This window comes from Pogona vitticeps, chromosome 4, assembly GCF_051106095.1.
Source record: "Pogona vitticeps strain Pit_001003342236 chromosome 4, PviZW2.1, whole genome shotgun sequence".
Taxonomy (NCBI): domain Eukaryota; kingdom Metazoa; phylum Chordata; class Lepidosauria; order Squamata; family Agamidae; genus Pogona; species Pogona vitticeps.
In genome coordinates this window covers 83,127,841-83,143,156 of record NC_135786.1, presented here as the reverse complement: position 1 = coordinate 83,143,156, position 15,316 = coordinate 83,127,841, and the positions used below count along the sequence as shown (strand labels likewise).

General features: G+C 41.8%; 1 protein-coding gene across 1 annotated transcript; it reads right to left on the bottom strand.

The window, feature by feature from the left end:
• On the bottom strand, nucleotides 1–14,840 carry LOC110089475 (interferon-induced protein 44-like). The gene is made up of 8 exons (XM_020812573.3): nucleotides 14,770–14,840; nucleotides 14,038–14,239; nucleotides 12,537–12,588; nucleotides 9,877–10,072; nucleotides 5,868–6,020; nucleotides 5,396–5,567; nucleotides 3,734–3,834; nucleotides 1–472 (listed from the first exon to the last, which is right to left on the bottom strand). The coding sequence occupies exons 2-8, from the start codon at nucleotides 14,234–14,236 to the stop codon at nucleotides 260–262; spliced, it is 1,086 nt and encodes a 361-aa protein (XP_020668232.3). The 5' UTR covers nucleotides 14,237–14,239; nucleotides 14,770–14,840; the 3' UTR covers nucleotides 1–259.
• Nucleotides 14,841–15,316: the final 476 nt, after the last annotated feature.

Sequence of the window (15,316 nt, the reverse complement as noted above, 5' to 3'; positions counted from 1 at the left end):
TTATTTATTTATTTATTTATTTATTTATTTATTTATTTATTTATTTATTTATTTATTTATTTATTTATTTATTTATTTATTTATTTATTTAATATCCCGCCCATCTGATCTATTCGACCACTCTCGGCGGCTAGTGAGATATTTGAACATTAAGATAGTTTTGCAGCTTTAAATATGTAAATATTAATCAGGTGCAAATAAAATCAATTTCATTACTTCTATAAGAAATCTGAAAAAACTTGGAAATGTAAGTGGCATATTAAACATTTAAAGAATCAGAATAATAATCATCCACAGGTCTTTGATCTGCAGAGATATTATCAAGGTATCGTTGGGCAAACCGCACAATCTGCCTCACGGCCAAAAGAATAAGGATATCAACATCATCTGTGAGCTCCACCTCTGAAAAGTAATTTCTTACAGGAACTATCTGACTCAAAGGGATGCCAAGTTTTCCTGATGCTATCTCCATCTGTAGAGGAAATAAGAACATGACAGATTGTCAAAAGAACTCTGCTTTGGTTTCAGAAAAAGGTGTCCATTGATATGGTCTGGGTACTGCTGGCCCTGTGAAGTGACTGTCTGGAATCTTCTGTGTGTTTTCTGGATGGCTATGCTGCTCTGTTAGAAGAACTGTAAAAGATAAAGGTAAAGGTTCCCCTTCACCATTTCAGTCCAGTCGTGTCTGACTTTAGGGGGTGGTGCTCATCCCGTTTTCAAGCCGTAGAGCCAGCGCTTGTCTGAAGACAGTTTCTGTGGTCATGTGGCCAGCATCACTAGGGAACACTGTTTTACCTTCCCACCGAGGTGTTACCTATTTATCTACTTGCATTTGCATGCTTTTGAACTGCTAGGTTGGCGGGGAGATGGGACAAAGTTAGAAGAACTGACTACTGCACAAACTAAATTACTGGAATACATTGTCAGTACTTTTTATAATAATACAAATGGGTGAATTTGTGCATGCATTTGTGTGTGTGTGCTACTACCATAGTCTCACGACTAAATATAAACAGATTCAGATGAAATTTGGCAGGAATACTGAGGAATCCCTTGAAGTTGTTTATCTGTGCAACACAATTGTTTATGACTTGATTATTATTTTTTTGTTTCAATCTTTTTGACGCCTCAGATTACTACATGTACTGAGGATGTGATAAGAGCCAGTAACTATGCACTATTTTTCAAGTCATAGCTATGTTTATGACTTGAAAAATAATCAAGTCATAAGCAATCTCATATTCCTTCAGTTTCCAGACTGGGATAACCCACCTGTTCTGGGGCAGCTTAATGCTTCTTTACTTAAAGATGAGACATTTAGAAGTCAGATGATCAAAAAGCTATCACGATACCTTAGTATCAGTGAAAGATCAACTAGTACTTGCATCATAGTGAGAAGCATGTAAAAGCTAGTTTCCAACATCCCCCACACCTAATCTTTATCATGATTTGCAAAATGCCAAATGTCAATCAAAAATTGCATCCCACTGACAAAGATGAAAACAATGAAATGCCTGCCAGCCTTGTCAAAATAAATATTACAATCATAGAACAATGAAGCTAGAAGGGTCCTATAAAGTCATCAGGTTCAATGCTTTGCTCAATGCAGGAATACAAATCTAAGGATAGAATAATAAAATCATAGAAAAGTGAAGTTGGAAGGGGCCTACAAGGCCATCAAGTCCAACCCCCTGCTCAATGCAGTAATACAATCAAAGGTCATCTACCAGGTGATTAGCTAAGTTTTCTTGAATGCCTCCCGTGTAGGAGCACTCACCAACTCCCGAGGTAACTGGTTCCATTAACGTACTGCTCTAACCATTAAGGAGTTATACCAACAATTCCATATGTTTTACTCAGGACAATATAGTTAGGGCAGACAACTGATAAAAGCATTCTTTTCTCATCTTGGTTTACTCTGCCTACATCATCTACAGCAACAGTTTCTTTGTCTTGGGTCAGAGATGAAATAAAGGCAGTGATTATGAATATGAATACTGATAAATCCTGAGGACCAGATGGATTTCCTGGAGAGCCTTTTCTAGATCTTTTAACACCAATATACCATCAGATCCCTGCCTTCTATGTTATACCATGAGTATATTATAGTGGTTCCGAAGCCTGGCAAGAACGACAATGTGCAAACCTATTTCTTTCATGAATGTTCATGTAATATTAATGGCTATAATAACCAAGAGGCACCAAAAGATCACTAAAACCCTAGTACCTCCAGACCAGGTTGGGTCTATACATGGCACTCGTGGTCCCAGTGATCTGAGAGCAGCAGTAGATTTGATTAGCGAGAGACCTGATCAGCTTAATGTTTCTTTACTTAATGATAAGACATTTAGAAGTCAGATGATCAATAAGCAAAAATTCTCTTTTGCCTGATGCTGAAAAAGCTTTTGACAAAACATACCAACAGTTTATTTTTGCTGAATTTATTAACTTTGGTTTCCCCTTCTGACTTTTGAAAAAGGATTTGGATTTTTCTAGATTTCTGTTCATTCTGTACATGGAACATATCATATGGAAAGGCAGAACAGATTCAGATGAAGGAGAGAAAACTGATGGAAGAAATCTCAAGAATTTCAGAGATAAAGATGACACCTTCTTATTGCCAGGAAGCAGCAATGTCTTGAAATGCCTTTTAGTAAAAGCAGAAGAGAGTGCCCAAGCAGAACTGTAGTTGAATGTTAAGAGGACAAAAGCCATGACTGCAAAAGAACTACAACACTTCAGCATTGAGGATGAAGAAACTGAAATAGAAATTTTGTGTGCATAGGATCAGTCATACATCCAGTTAGAGACTCTAGCCAAGAACTCAGGAGACTGGGAACAAGGATGCAGTTAGAAAAGATCATAGAGTGTAAGGATGTGTTACTGGCAACCAAGATCATCCACGTTCTTGTATTTCTCATCTCATTATGTATGGATGTGAAAGCTGAACAGTTAAGAAAGCTAAAAGGGAAAATGTATTTCTCTGAAATGTGTTTTTTCTGGATACCTGAGACTGCCAGAAAGATGAACAAGTGAGTCCTAATTCAAATCAAGCCTGGACTATCTCTTGAGACAAGAAAAATGATGAAACTGAGGCTCTCCTGTGTTGGGAACATTCTTAGAAGGCAGGATTCTCTGGAAAAGACAAATCTGAGTTGGATGGACTCCCTAAAGGAAGCAACAGGCTTGAGTTTACAAGAACTGAGCAGGGCAGTTGAAGACAGGACCTTTTGGAGATCACTCATTCAGAGGGTCTCCATAAGTCAGTAGAAAGAAATATGGATTTCTTGTGGAATTCTAAGTGCAGCCTTCCTTTACGATAAAAACAAATTACATGAATGGCAGAAATCCTGTTGTTTAGTGTAGCAAGTCATACTACAGGGGGCCTATTGAATCAGTGGGGATTTGGTGAAGTGACTCATCTGTAAGTTCTATTGATCAAAAGGGACTCACTGCTTGCAGAGAAGCCTATGGATGTTTACATGGAAGCAGGTGTCCAGAATAAAAGAGACTGAAGTGCTAGTACATGTGGGGAAGACTGCAACCTAAATGCTGAGTATATGTATTCCTTTCCTACAATGACTTAAGAACATAGCAGTGATGAGTGTTCATTCCATGGGTGAGTAAAAACAAAAGAAAAGGCCAGAACACTGTGCATAGCCTGACCGTGTAAGAGCATGGCTGCCTGTTTAAAACAATGACATTGACATGCAGAACAATAAACAGCATTTACCTTTTGTTTAACAGCTTGGCTTTTGTACACATCTGAAACGTCTTCTTTAAGAAAAGAAGAGATTTCATCCACTTTAGTAAGTAATACAAGTTGTGGCAATTCTGGAAGGAGAAAACAAGTTATTGAAAGAGCAGTATCATGAAACATGGATTTCCCAGTCTCTTGAATTCACTGTCATGGATGTCTTATCAAGAGAAAGGAAGTATTTCAAACCAGCAAATTTTTGAAATAGTTACCCTGCCATTCTTGGAACAGAAACTATAAGGACATTAGGACACCCAAGATGGTTCACAATATTAAAAGAATAAAATTTAAAATGTAAGAAGCTAAACATTAAAAAAAATTAAACTACAGTGGTGCCTCGCTTGATGAGGATAATTTGTTCTGTTCAAATCGCTGTTAAGCGAAATCCTCATCAAGCGAAATGAAAAAGCCCATTGAAATGCACTGAAAACCGATTCAATGCGTTCCAATGGGCGAAATATCTCAGCGTCCAGCAAAGATCCTCCATAGGGATGACATTTTAGGTGCCTGTAAAGTGAGGAATCCATCCTAAAACACAGCGGGGAGCCATTTTAAACAACGGGCAGCCATTTTGAAGAACTGACGATCAGCTGTGAAGATCGTCGTTAAGCGAAAAAATCGGTTCCCAAAGCAAGGAACCGATCGCCGTTAAGCGATTTTTGCCTATTAAAACATTGTTTTGCGATCGCAAAAGTGATCACAAAAACTTCATCGTCAAGTGATTTTCTTGTCTAACGAGGTAATCATCAAGCGAGGCACCACTGTACCGTATTTTTCCATGTATAAAATGATACTTTTTCCTAAAATAATTAGAGAAAAATTGAGGGTCGTTTTATACTCGGAAGGCAGCAACACAAGGCAGAGAGTGAGGCAAAGAAGAATCAGTGATCGGACACCTCTTGCAGCTGCCCATTAACTGCTGCCGCCAGCACTCAAACGCCCCCTTCAGCACCACTTAAGGGGCTTATCTCCAGCTCATGTTTCTGCCTTGTTCCCTGCCCGAAGAAGACAAACACTGGAGGAGGAGCCTGGCGGCAGCAGCAATAAAAAAACAGCCGCAAGAGACGACCGAACGTCACTGCTCCTTTGCATCTGTCTCTGCCTCCTCCTGCTGCCTCTGCCACTGGTTGTGGGCTCTGATTGTGCAGCCCTTTGATCCCTGCTTTCTGCTTCCTTTTTCTAAATCCCGTGGGGCTTAGCAAAAGGAGGAGGAAAGTAGCACTCAAACAGGATCATGCAGTTTGATCCCTGCTTTCCCCTTCCAAAGCCCAGGGTTTAGGAAGTGGCAGGGAAAGCAGCGATCAAATTTTCTAATTTGGGGTTAGAAAAGTGGGGATCGGCTTATACATCAGGTCGTCTTATAAACAGAAAAATAGTGTACATTATTCACTAAGTAAAACACAAGTGAAAGCAGGTAAACATTAAAAGTTATCTTATCATTGTAAATCATGATTGTTCCAGCTCTCAGAATCGCTTGACCAGCACTTCCTGTGCACATCAGTGTGCTTTTGGAGTACAACTCCTAGAATCCCCAAGGCAGCATGGCTACTGGAATTCCATGAGTTTAGGTCCAAAACTACAAATATGCATCATCACTCTGTGATCGTTTAGTTTCAAGCATTAATATGTGAAACTGACCAAGCTCAATAACTTTTTGTCGAATTTCTTTTAACTTTCCTTCCACCTTCTCAGAGAGAATTTCAACCTTGGATCCATCAATGACAAATACAACACAGTGAATCTGGTCCTTCAGAGAGGGATACTTAATGTAGCCAGGTGCACTTGGTTGCATAGCTGCGCTTGGATTAAACTGAAAATAAAAAGAGATAATAGCAATCAGCAGAAACAACAGAGAATAGCTAGAACGCAACCCAATTCCTGCAAGAAACTGCTAGACACAAACCGACATCTGAAATGCCTACTCAGGAAAAATGTGTTCCACATCAATACAAATGTCTTGCATGAAACAAATATACCAAAATTATCCTACCAAATGACAAAGAGACAGCTTTATGACATTGTGTAAATATGCCTGAGTAGATACTCAGATTTTGGAATAACTCTTCCTTTACTTCACATGAGCTGTAGAGTTTTAGGTGGCACATCCTACCTGATACCCATCAGGAATGTGTCCTTTTAATATGTTGATCACATCATCCATTTTCAGGCTGGCGAGTTCTCTTTCTTCTAGCCCCATGGTGTCACAGAAGATGATGGGCAATGGCTTTCCAGTGCTTCTGTTTTTCACTTCATAGGTCCTGTACTATTTTTAAGGGCAAATAAATAAATAGTAAAGTAAATTCTCATCCATGTGTGTTTTTTAAATATGTAAATAAGAGGCATCAAGTACAGGTAGACAAAAAGAACCACCTTTCCATTTTTTTTTATAACCTGTGTCACAAAACTAAGAATAGAGGCAGCCCGCTGAGACAATTCCAATCAGACAATTCCAAAAGTGGGGTCAGCCCAAGCAAAAATTATAACTTTTAACCTGGCCTTCAGATCAGCACCAAATAGGACAGAGTTGTAGCAGACAGTGTCCTCTTCCTCTCCACCAAATTTGGGAAGTTTTGACAAAGGATTTTTGGGTTACTTTTTTTTAAAGCACAAATGGTTTACACACACATAGGCAACCAGGATAAAATAGAGAAAAAGTGGGGAAATGATACTGAACACCTATAAAGAAGGGACAGAAGGATGACAGAGAGTCCTTTGAAGAAGAATCCTACAATGAAAAACCTGCACTTCTAGAAAATGAAATGAAAGCTGCTCTGAAAGAACTAGGAAGAAATAAATCACCAGGGATAAATGGAATACCAATAGAACTGTTTCAAGCCACAGAGACTGAATATGGCCATCAGAATCCTAACAAGAATCTGGCAATACGTATGGGAAATAAAACAAAGTCCCACAGACTGGAAATGCTCGATATACATTCCAGTCCACAAAAAGGAGATGCCAATGAGTGAACTTACTAAATATCATTTTAATTTCTTATACAAGCAAAGTGATTATCAACATATTGCAACAAAGACTTTTACTATATATTGTGCAAGAAATGTCTGATGAATGAATTCCAAAAAGAAGATTGTATTGCATATATCCACATGCTACTGGAGAGCACCAAAGAACTTCAGAAGATCAGTCTATGCTCTATAGTCTAGGCAGAAGTATCAGACAATGGTGCATTTTACCTTCTTTTCTATTGAATCTGTATTCAGAGCATATAATTAAGAAAACAGGAATGGATTCACATGAAGGAGAAGTGAAAATTGGTGAACGAAACATCAATACTTAAGAGATACAGATAACACCATCTGACTGAAGGAAACCCACAATGACTTGTAATGACTTTAGTGAATGTGAAAGAAGAAAGTTCCAAAACACAGTTGCAGTTGAACAGTGATGAAGAACTGCACAACTGCATTGAAAATGATGAAATTACAGTAGAAATTTTGTATACTTGTCTCAACCATCAACACAAATGGAGACTGCAATCAAGAAATCAGAAGAATGAGACTAGGAAGGGCAACAATTAAGGAATTAGAAAATATCATCAAGTGTATTAATGTGTCACTGGTGACCAAGACCAAAATCATCCACACTCTTGTCTTTCTGATAACGGATATGAAACCTGAACAGTTAAGAAAGCTGAAAGGGGGTGGAATGCCAGGCTTAAATGGCAAAGGGCAGCATCAATGATGTCTGCAAAGCTGTCTTCCAACAACACATTTCAAATGAGTTGACTTGTTCTTGCCTTTCTTCGTGGTCTTCTTTTCACATAATATGGATAATTTTGGCCTTGGTTTATTTATTTATTTAAAATATTTTTACCCCACCTTTCTCTTTAAAAGAACCCAAGGTAGCTTTCCAGTGAGATTCTTTGCTAACTCACAGCTCTCCCTTTTTTCAATTTCAAAAGGCAAGGGCGCATCTTTTGGAAAGCATACACACATGTTCATAGAGTTTTTGGCATAGTATGGCTTTTTATGTGCAGGATGCCTAGCCCAAACAAGGCTTTGAAAATTGGAACAGGGCTTTAAAATCTGCACTCTGAAGAACAGATATGGCAACATGAGTTTACCTGAGAGGTTAAAGGTGTGTGTGTTTCCCCATTACAGTGGTGCCTCGCTTAACGGGTGCTCCGTTTAATGACGAATCCGCATAGCGATGGCTTTTTTGCGATCGCTTTTGTGATCGCATTGCGATGTTGCTTATGGGGAAAAATCACTTTGCGATTTTTCCCCATAGCCCATTTTCCCCCAGCTGACCGGCTCCCACCGCTCGGCTGGGGGAAAATGCCGGTGGTATCTTCGGAACGACCACCGGGGAGCCCTGCCCCGCAGTCCTTCGGAAGCCACTACCGGCATTTTCGCCCAGCTGAGCAGCGGGGGCTTCCCCTTTGGAAGCTCCCGCTGCTCAGCTGGGTGGGAGCCTCCACTGGGAGGAGGGCCGCCGGGAACACCCGGGCCTTGCCCTGCCTCCCGGCTTTGCCCAAGCCACCCCTCACCCCCATCTCCGCTGCCGCCACTGGGAGACAAGAATGAGGGGTGGCTTGGGGAAAGCCGGGAGGCCGGGCAAGGCCCGGGTGTTCCCGGCGGCCTCCTCCAGACCCCTCACCCGGCCGGCCAGTCAGCCGGCCGAAAAAGCTGGCGTGCGCTCGGGAGGGGGCGGGGGAGCCTTCGCGCCCCCTCCTGCCCGATCGCCGGCCGGTCAGCCAGCCGAAAAAGTGGGGGTGCACTTGGGAGGAGGGAGGGGGAGCCTTCCTCTGCCCTCCTGGCCAAGCGCTGGCCCCATTTTCAGCCAGCTGATCGGCGGTTCCAAAATGGCCACGCGCAGCATTTTTGCGCCCTGCCCTTGCTTACCGAGGATGCGAAAATGGCAGCACTGTGGAGGAACATCGCTGAACGGTGAGTTTGGGGCCCATTGGATCTCATTAAACAAAGTTTAATGCATTCCAATGGGTTTTTCTATTCCGTTTAGTGATGTTTCCGAATAGCGATGGTTAATCCGGAACAGATTAACCTCGCTTTGCGGGGCACCACTTATGTGTTGCCCTCATACACGCTGTTGCTTCACTATTTTATTGTCCAAAAACAGCCCTTCAAAACAGGTTGGCAAAGAGAGACTACAGTCATTGGCCCACTGTTTTTGCTTCTGTCCTCTCCCAGTAGCCACAGTACAGATTATGTGCTTGTCTTCTAGGATCCTCTAATATAATACTAAATGAGGGAAGTTTCTTTTGGAATTTTTGTGTAGTATGTGCATACAGAAACATCCACTTTAAAAAGCCAAGAAATTTAATTCCTCCAAAAAATGAACAACTTCTGGTTTATGGATGTGAAATGTTGCCTCTCTTTTTGCAGCACCATATCATGCCCATGTTGCCATCAGGAAAAATCATACAGTGGTGCCTCGCTTAATGATTGCCCCGTATTACGACGAATCTGCTTAATGACCATCTTTTTGCGATCGCAATTGTAATCGCAAAACAATGGTCTAAATGAGGGAATTTCACTTAGCGATGATTGGTTCCCTGCTTCAGGAAACAATTTTTGCTTTACGACGATCAAAAACAGCTGATCGTCAGATTTTCAAAATGTCCACCGGGTGCTTAAAATTGCTCCCCGCTGTGTTTAGGGATGGATTCCTCACTATACAGGCAGCTAAAATGGCCGCCGTATGGAGGATATTTGCTGGACTGTGAGTTTTTACCCCATTGGAATGCATTGAACGGGTTTCAATGCGTTTCAATTGGGTTTTTAATTTCACTTTACGATGTTTTCACTTAACAGTGATTTTCCTGGAACGTATTATCGTCGTTAGGCGAGCCACCACTGTACCAAGTTTCACATAGGAATGGGGAGCCTAAATGTTGACAACACCAATGGCAGTAGTCAATATAGTCTACAGGCTACCTTCTTCTCTGTATTAGAAGATCCAGCAGCTGAGAGGAAAAGAACACTATTCAAAATACAACCTGATTTCGCCCATTCACCTTTGTTGAAAAACAGCCCTGACAATTGCTTTGTGTTTCATTGAGGATTGATTAACTGATGAAAAAGGGGCCAGCTTCTGGGAACACATCTTGATTTTAGATTTTGCAACCTGACGCTAACCTTCTTTGTCAGACTTTTGTCATCTGCTCCTGTCGCTGCAAGATGAAGCACGTAGCCCTGGAAAATGGAATCCACTGAGTTGAAAAAGCTGGACTTCCCAGCACCAATTTGCCCAATGAACAGAACCCGGATTTTTGGCACCAATTTTAAGGGACGCTTATATCCTGCGATCTCATCCATCAGTTGTTTTCTTCCTCTGTTGAGAAAGTGAAACACACCAGCTTAGCAAAACACACTAGGATCAACTACATTCTCTTAGACAGCTTTGAAGTGCCCCCCTTTTTAAAGGGGGTTGGACAAAACAAGAAAAAAAAGAACCCTGCTCAAAAGTATAAGAAAGACGATGGTGTAGTAAATCACCAGACTGTGTGGCCGAGAATCCAGTCTTCTTCCATAGGTGAAGTGAACTTAGCCGTTTGAATGGGCGTCATACTAAATATCATCCTTAGTAACCACAGCGGGTATTATACAATGGTGCCTCGACTTACAAACATCCCTCCTTACGACCATTTTTATTTACGACCAGCTCTGGCTGCAAAATTTTGCTTCTACTTGTGACCAGAGCTTCCACTTACGAACACAAAAAGGCAGGGGAAAACAACGGGGAATTCAAATTGCTAACTGTAGGTGATGATGAGGCTGCTTCTTTGTAGCTCAGGGCTGGGCAATTAATTTCTGTAAGGGGGCCACATGAAAAATCTGAACTGTGTTCGGGGGCCAAACCAACTTTACTTAAAAATAAAATGAAACAGTGATGTTATGATTGTTTTTATTTTAAACTTGTTAATCTTCACAAATACTAAAGAGGTTGTTTGCAGTATGTTAAAGACAAGCAACTGATCAACTTTAGACAAAAAGCTATAAATGGTTTTGATGTTTAAAACTGTCCGCGGGCTGGACAGGAGTGGCTCGTGGGCCATATGTGGCCCTCAGGCCGCACTTTGCCCAGGTCTGTTGCAACTCTTTCGCCCCAGCAGTTAGAGAGTGTGCAATCCAAGGAGGCTGCCTGGCAAGGTAAGGTGCTGCTTTATGCTTTTTAAAAACGGTTCTGGGTGTTTTTGCAGTGTGGTTTTGGGCTGGGGGAGGTATATGTTTCTATGCTGTGATGGGTCTTGGGGGTTTTGTTTGTTTTTTGTTTTTTTTCCCCTTTCCGATGGGTCTTGGGGGAGTTGGTTGCCTTTTGGAGTGTTTTTCCCCATTTCCAATGGGTCTTGGGGGTTGTTTGCTTTTTGGATTTTTCCCCTTTTCCAATGGGTCTTGGGGTTTGCTTGCTTTTTGGATTTTTTCCCGTTTCTGTTGGGTCTTTGGTTTTTTTGTTTCCTCCAATTTCCGATGGGTCTTGGAGGGTTGGTTGCTTTTGGGGGGGTTCCCCATTTCTGATGGGTCTTGCATGCTTCCCTTGCCTTTTCCTTTGTTTTCTTTGCATTTCTGATCTGCTCCATTTGTTTTCTGTGCATTTCCGATGAGTCTTGCACGCTTGATTGCTTTTCTTCTCCCCCCCCCCTTCGGCCAGAAGAAATTAATCGCATTTCCAATGAGTCTTGCAGTGATTTTGGGGGGTATGTGTGATTTTTTCTTTGGCCAGAGTGGATTAATGGTATTTCAATGCATTCCTATGGGAAATGGTGCTTCAACTTGCGACCATTTCCAATTACGACCATCTTCTAGAACCATTTAAGTTCGTAAGTTGAGGCACCACTGTATTCACTAAGGTCTTGCATGATATTTACCACAATGCAGAGAAATGTGGGTGTCACTTGGCTTTTCCCCCTACTTTTTGACCAGGCAGGAACCTGCACCCCAAGCTGTTCTTCTAGTGTGGGTCTTATGCTATGGCATCCTTCTTGATGAAGACTGCAGGATCCCATGGGATTTATGCCCTGCTTTAACTTGCTGAGAACCCACCACACCCAACAAGCACATACCAGACACTTGGAATACATTGCTGACATGACCTTAGGGGATTGCACAAAACAAGGGCAGATGGCAAGGTAAGTGTAGTCGGATCCACCCAGTGCGACCCTTCTCCACACACACATGTCACTTGCCCTCTAATCTTCCCTTTGTCCCCTAAAACCTCCCAATGAAAACTACCCAGAGAGAGGTAGTATGGATGGATGGATGGATGGATGGATGGATGGATGGATGGATGGATGGATGGATGGATGGATGGATGGATGGATGGATGGATGGAGGGTTTCCAGGGCTTTAAATAACCAGTAATGCCAATCATGGAGAGTCATTGGTCATCTGCAGGCATTACCTCCCCACACACTCACATACTTCATGAAGGCCCAAAGGGGTTTTCCCCCACATAAGAAAGACAGAGTGGCACAAAGGCTCCCAGGTAACCAATTACATCCCCAGGGGGCACCGTTGGATATTTCAAGTTGCCTCAAATTTCAGAGAAACTTTGGAAAGATTGAGGGAAAGTACTATGTAGGCTCTGGGCATGCAACCCATGGGCCAACTTTTGCTCCTTCCTGGCATATTTCAACCTCCTTCTAACTGGCGCTCTCCTGAGGTAAGACACTACAGTGATCCCACCATCCGTGAGCCACCATTTGCTTTCTATTTTCACAATTAAATGCCCTTCAGACCTATGGTTAATGCACATGATCATGAAATGTAACACAGGCAAGGCCAAGTCGTAAACCTACCCAGATGACAGATCAATCGGCCTCCATGGTTTTTCCAGCATACAGTCAGCACCTAAGGGGGTAAAAATATTTAGGGGGGGATATTTGGGGGGGGGGAATAATCTTGAAATTGTATTTTGTAAAATAGTTTTCTTTATTTATTTTTAACTATTTCAATACACACCTAATTGTGCAGGCTTCAACGCATTAAGTATGAGCCCTCTGTACTTTGAAAAATTATGTACCTAACAAGGTCCATGGCACAGCAATCATATATGCTACGTATTTTTAAAAGCATCATAGAACAGTTGGGGGCAATCTCAGAAGAAGATGAAGCAGGGGAGGGGGGGAGGGGAGGAAGACGGGGAGGAGGACATGCCATTGAGCAACACACAGAAATATTGAACCTTCACTATGAAAAGGTGTTTTCACCCCAACAAATTGATGAACAAAACACCCACTTAAAACCCATCTTTCTAAGGCTAATTATTTATAAATTGATTACAATACTCCTGGAAATGTAGAGCTTTCCTCTCCTCAAATTATCCATAGTGCCATGGTTTTAAAAATCTTAAATTCTGAGGGACATCTTTTTTTCTTTTTCAACTTGATGCAGCAAAACACAAAGGGAAACTCCTGAGGTAACTTAATTATTAAAGAAATCACAAGGCCTTCCATTTACAGAGGGAGGGGACGGGGAAGTTCTCAACAGGCACACCCTCCCAGGCATGTTGAGGACTTTGGACTATTTTGTCAGCAGGCAGAATAGCTCGGAGGTGAAGGGCAGGGACACAGGAGGAGTGCTGTGTTTGAGTCAGTAAAAGACTGGGTGGGGCGACAAGAGACGCAGCCGTGGGGTGGAAGACATAGTGCTGCTGTGTCTCCCTTGCTCCTAGTGGCCAGGAATCTCTGAAAGAACTGCAGAGAGTTCTCGCGGAGAGAGAACACTCCACATAACCATGAAAACAAGAAAAGCAGAGGAAGAGAGCCACAGGGAGGACCTTGCAGGTGACTTCAGCCGAAATGTGGAGCCCCAACAGGGCAATTCCGTGCAACTTTTGATTTTTCTTTTAAAATGCACACCGTGGTGTTGTTTCAAGTATCTGGAGATATTGGCATGCTCTTATCAATTTCAAAAATCTCAGCTCACTTCGTAGTTGGCACAGATGCATAAAACCGGCAGATAAAGAATACCACCTTAGAAACAGTAACATCTGTGAAATATAGTTTCTTGAAAACCAGGGTAACTAACCGTGTTAACTATTCATTTATGTTATTATTTGATCTCTGAATACAAGGGAGGGAGAGAACGCCAGTCACGCTGTCCTCTGAAGAGAGGATGGGAGACAGAGATTGAAAGCAAAAGAGATCCTTCCCTTTCAGCTTGATTTTTCCTCTACTTGCAAGAGGAAGGGGCACCTGCTGCTCTCCTCCCTTTTCTGGTCTTCCTTTCTGAGCAGGAAGTCTGGGTAGAAATGGTGCCCTTTTTAGACAAGAGCTCTTGATCCTCTGTTTCACTAACCTTTGCTGTTCTCTTCTTCCATTACCCTTTGTCGTTCACGTTCCAGTCGTTCACGTTCCAGTCGTTCACGTTCCAGTCGTTCACGTCGTTCACGTCGTTCACGTTCCCGTCGTTCACGTTCCCGTCGTTCACGTTCCCGTTGTTCAGGTTCCATTTGTTCACGTACCCAACGTACCAGCTCAGATATCCATTGTGCCATTGCCTGTCATACAGATCCAGAAATTTATGCAGTTTTCAGTCAGATAAATAAAAAATGCTTTGTGCTACATGCCTTTCATGTTTGCTTTTTTACAAAAATATTTATTTATTTATTTATTTATACATTTATTTATTCTCCAAATAATTGTCTTCATTTCTTAGCAAGATTAGAAATTTCTAATAGACAATTAATTACAAATGACCAACCCACATATGATAAATAAATTAAATAGATATAATGCTTATTTTTAAAATAATCTTCCAGATTAACTTGCATGACCTCTGCAGAGGTTTAAATGAGGAAAGAATAACTTCCAAAACCAGGTTCTGCTTATAAATGCATAATAATAACAATAATTACAATGATGGTGATAACGTATTTTCCTTATCAAGAGCCCTTCACCAGGAAATGAAAGGCTGTCAAGCTGCACTAGTACGTACTTGATGAGAAAAAGAGGCATTGACAAGTCCCCACTCAATTCTGTAACAAGGCTGTGTCAGGAAAATTTGATAAACAATTCCCCTTACTCTTACTGTGGTTCTTTCTTTGTTTTCTGTGTTGTGGCTTCCTTTCTGTCCAGTGCTATCTTGTCCTGTTGCTTTCACAACTCCTCACAGGTTTCAAAAGAAACCTACATTTATAGGTAAGGGGAAAACAAAAGTGAAAATGAAAAGTTTCCCCTTAAAAGGACAGGTTACTTACCTGTAAACATGGTTCTTCAAGTGGATTCTCTATGAATACACACCAGTGGGTAAAGACAGCGCCTGCGCTGGCCTCTCGGAATCTGCTAGAGCTAAAGAGAAAAGTAACAATGTTTTAGGTTGCCCTGTACAGCGCATGCTCTGCCCGCCAACAGCTCAGTTCCATATGCCCGCCACATAAAGAGAGTTGGAACTCATCTACCAGTGACAGACATGTGGGGAGGCCGGGCTGGACGTGTGTATTCATAGAGAATCCACTTGAAGAACCATGTTTACAGGTAAGTAACCTGTCCTTCTACAAAGTGGTTCTCTATGAATCCACACCAGTGGGTGACTAGCAAGCACACTTACTGGATGGTGGGCCGTCACTGTAGCAATG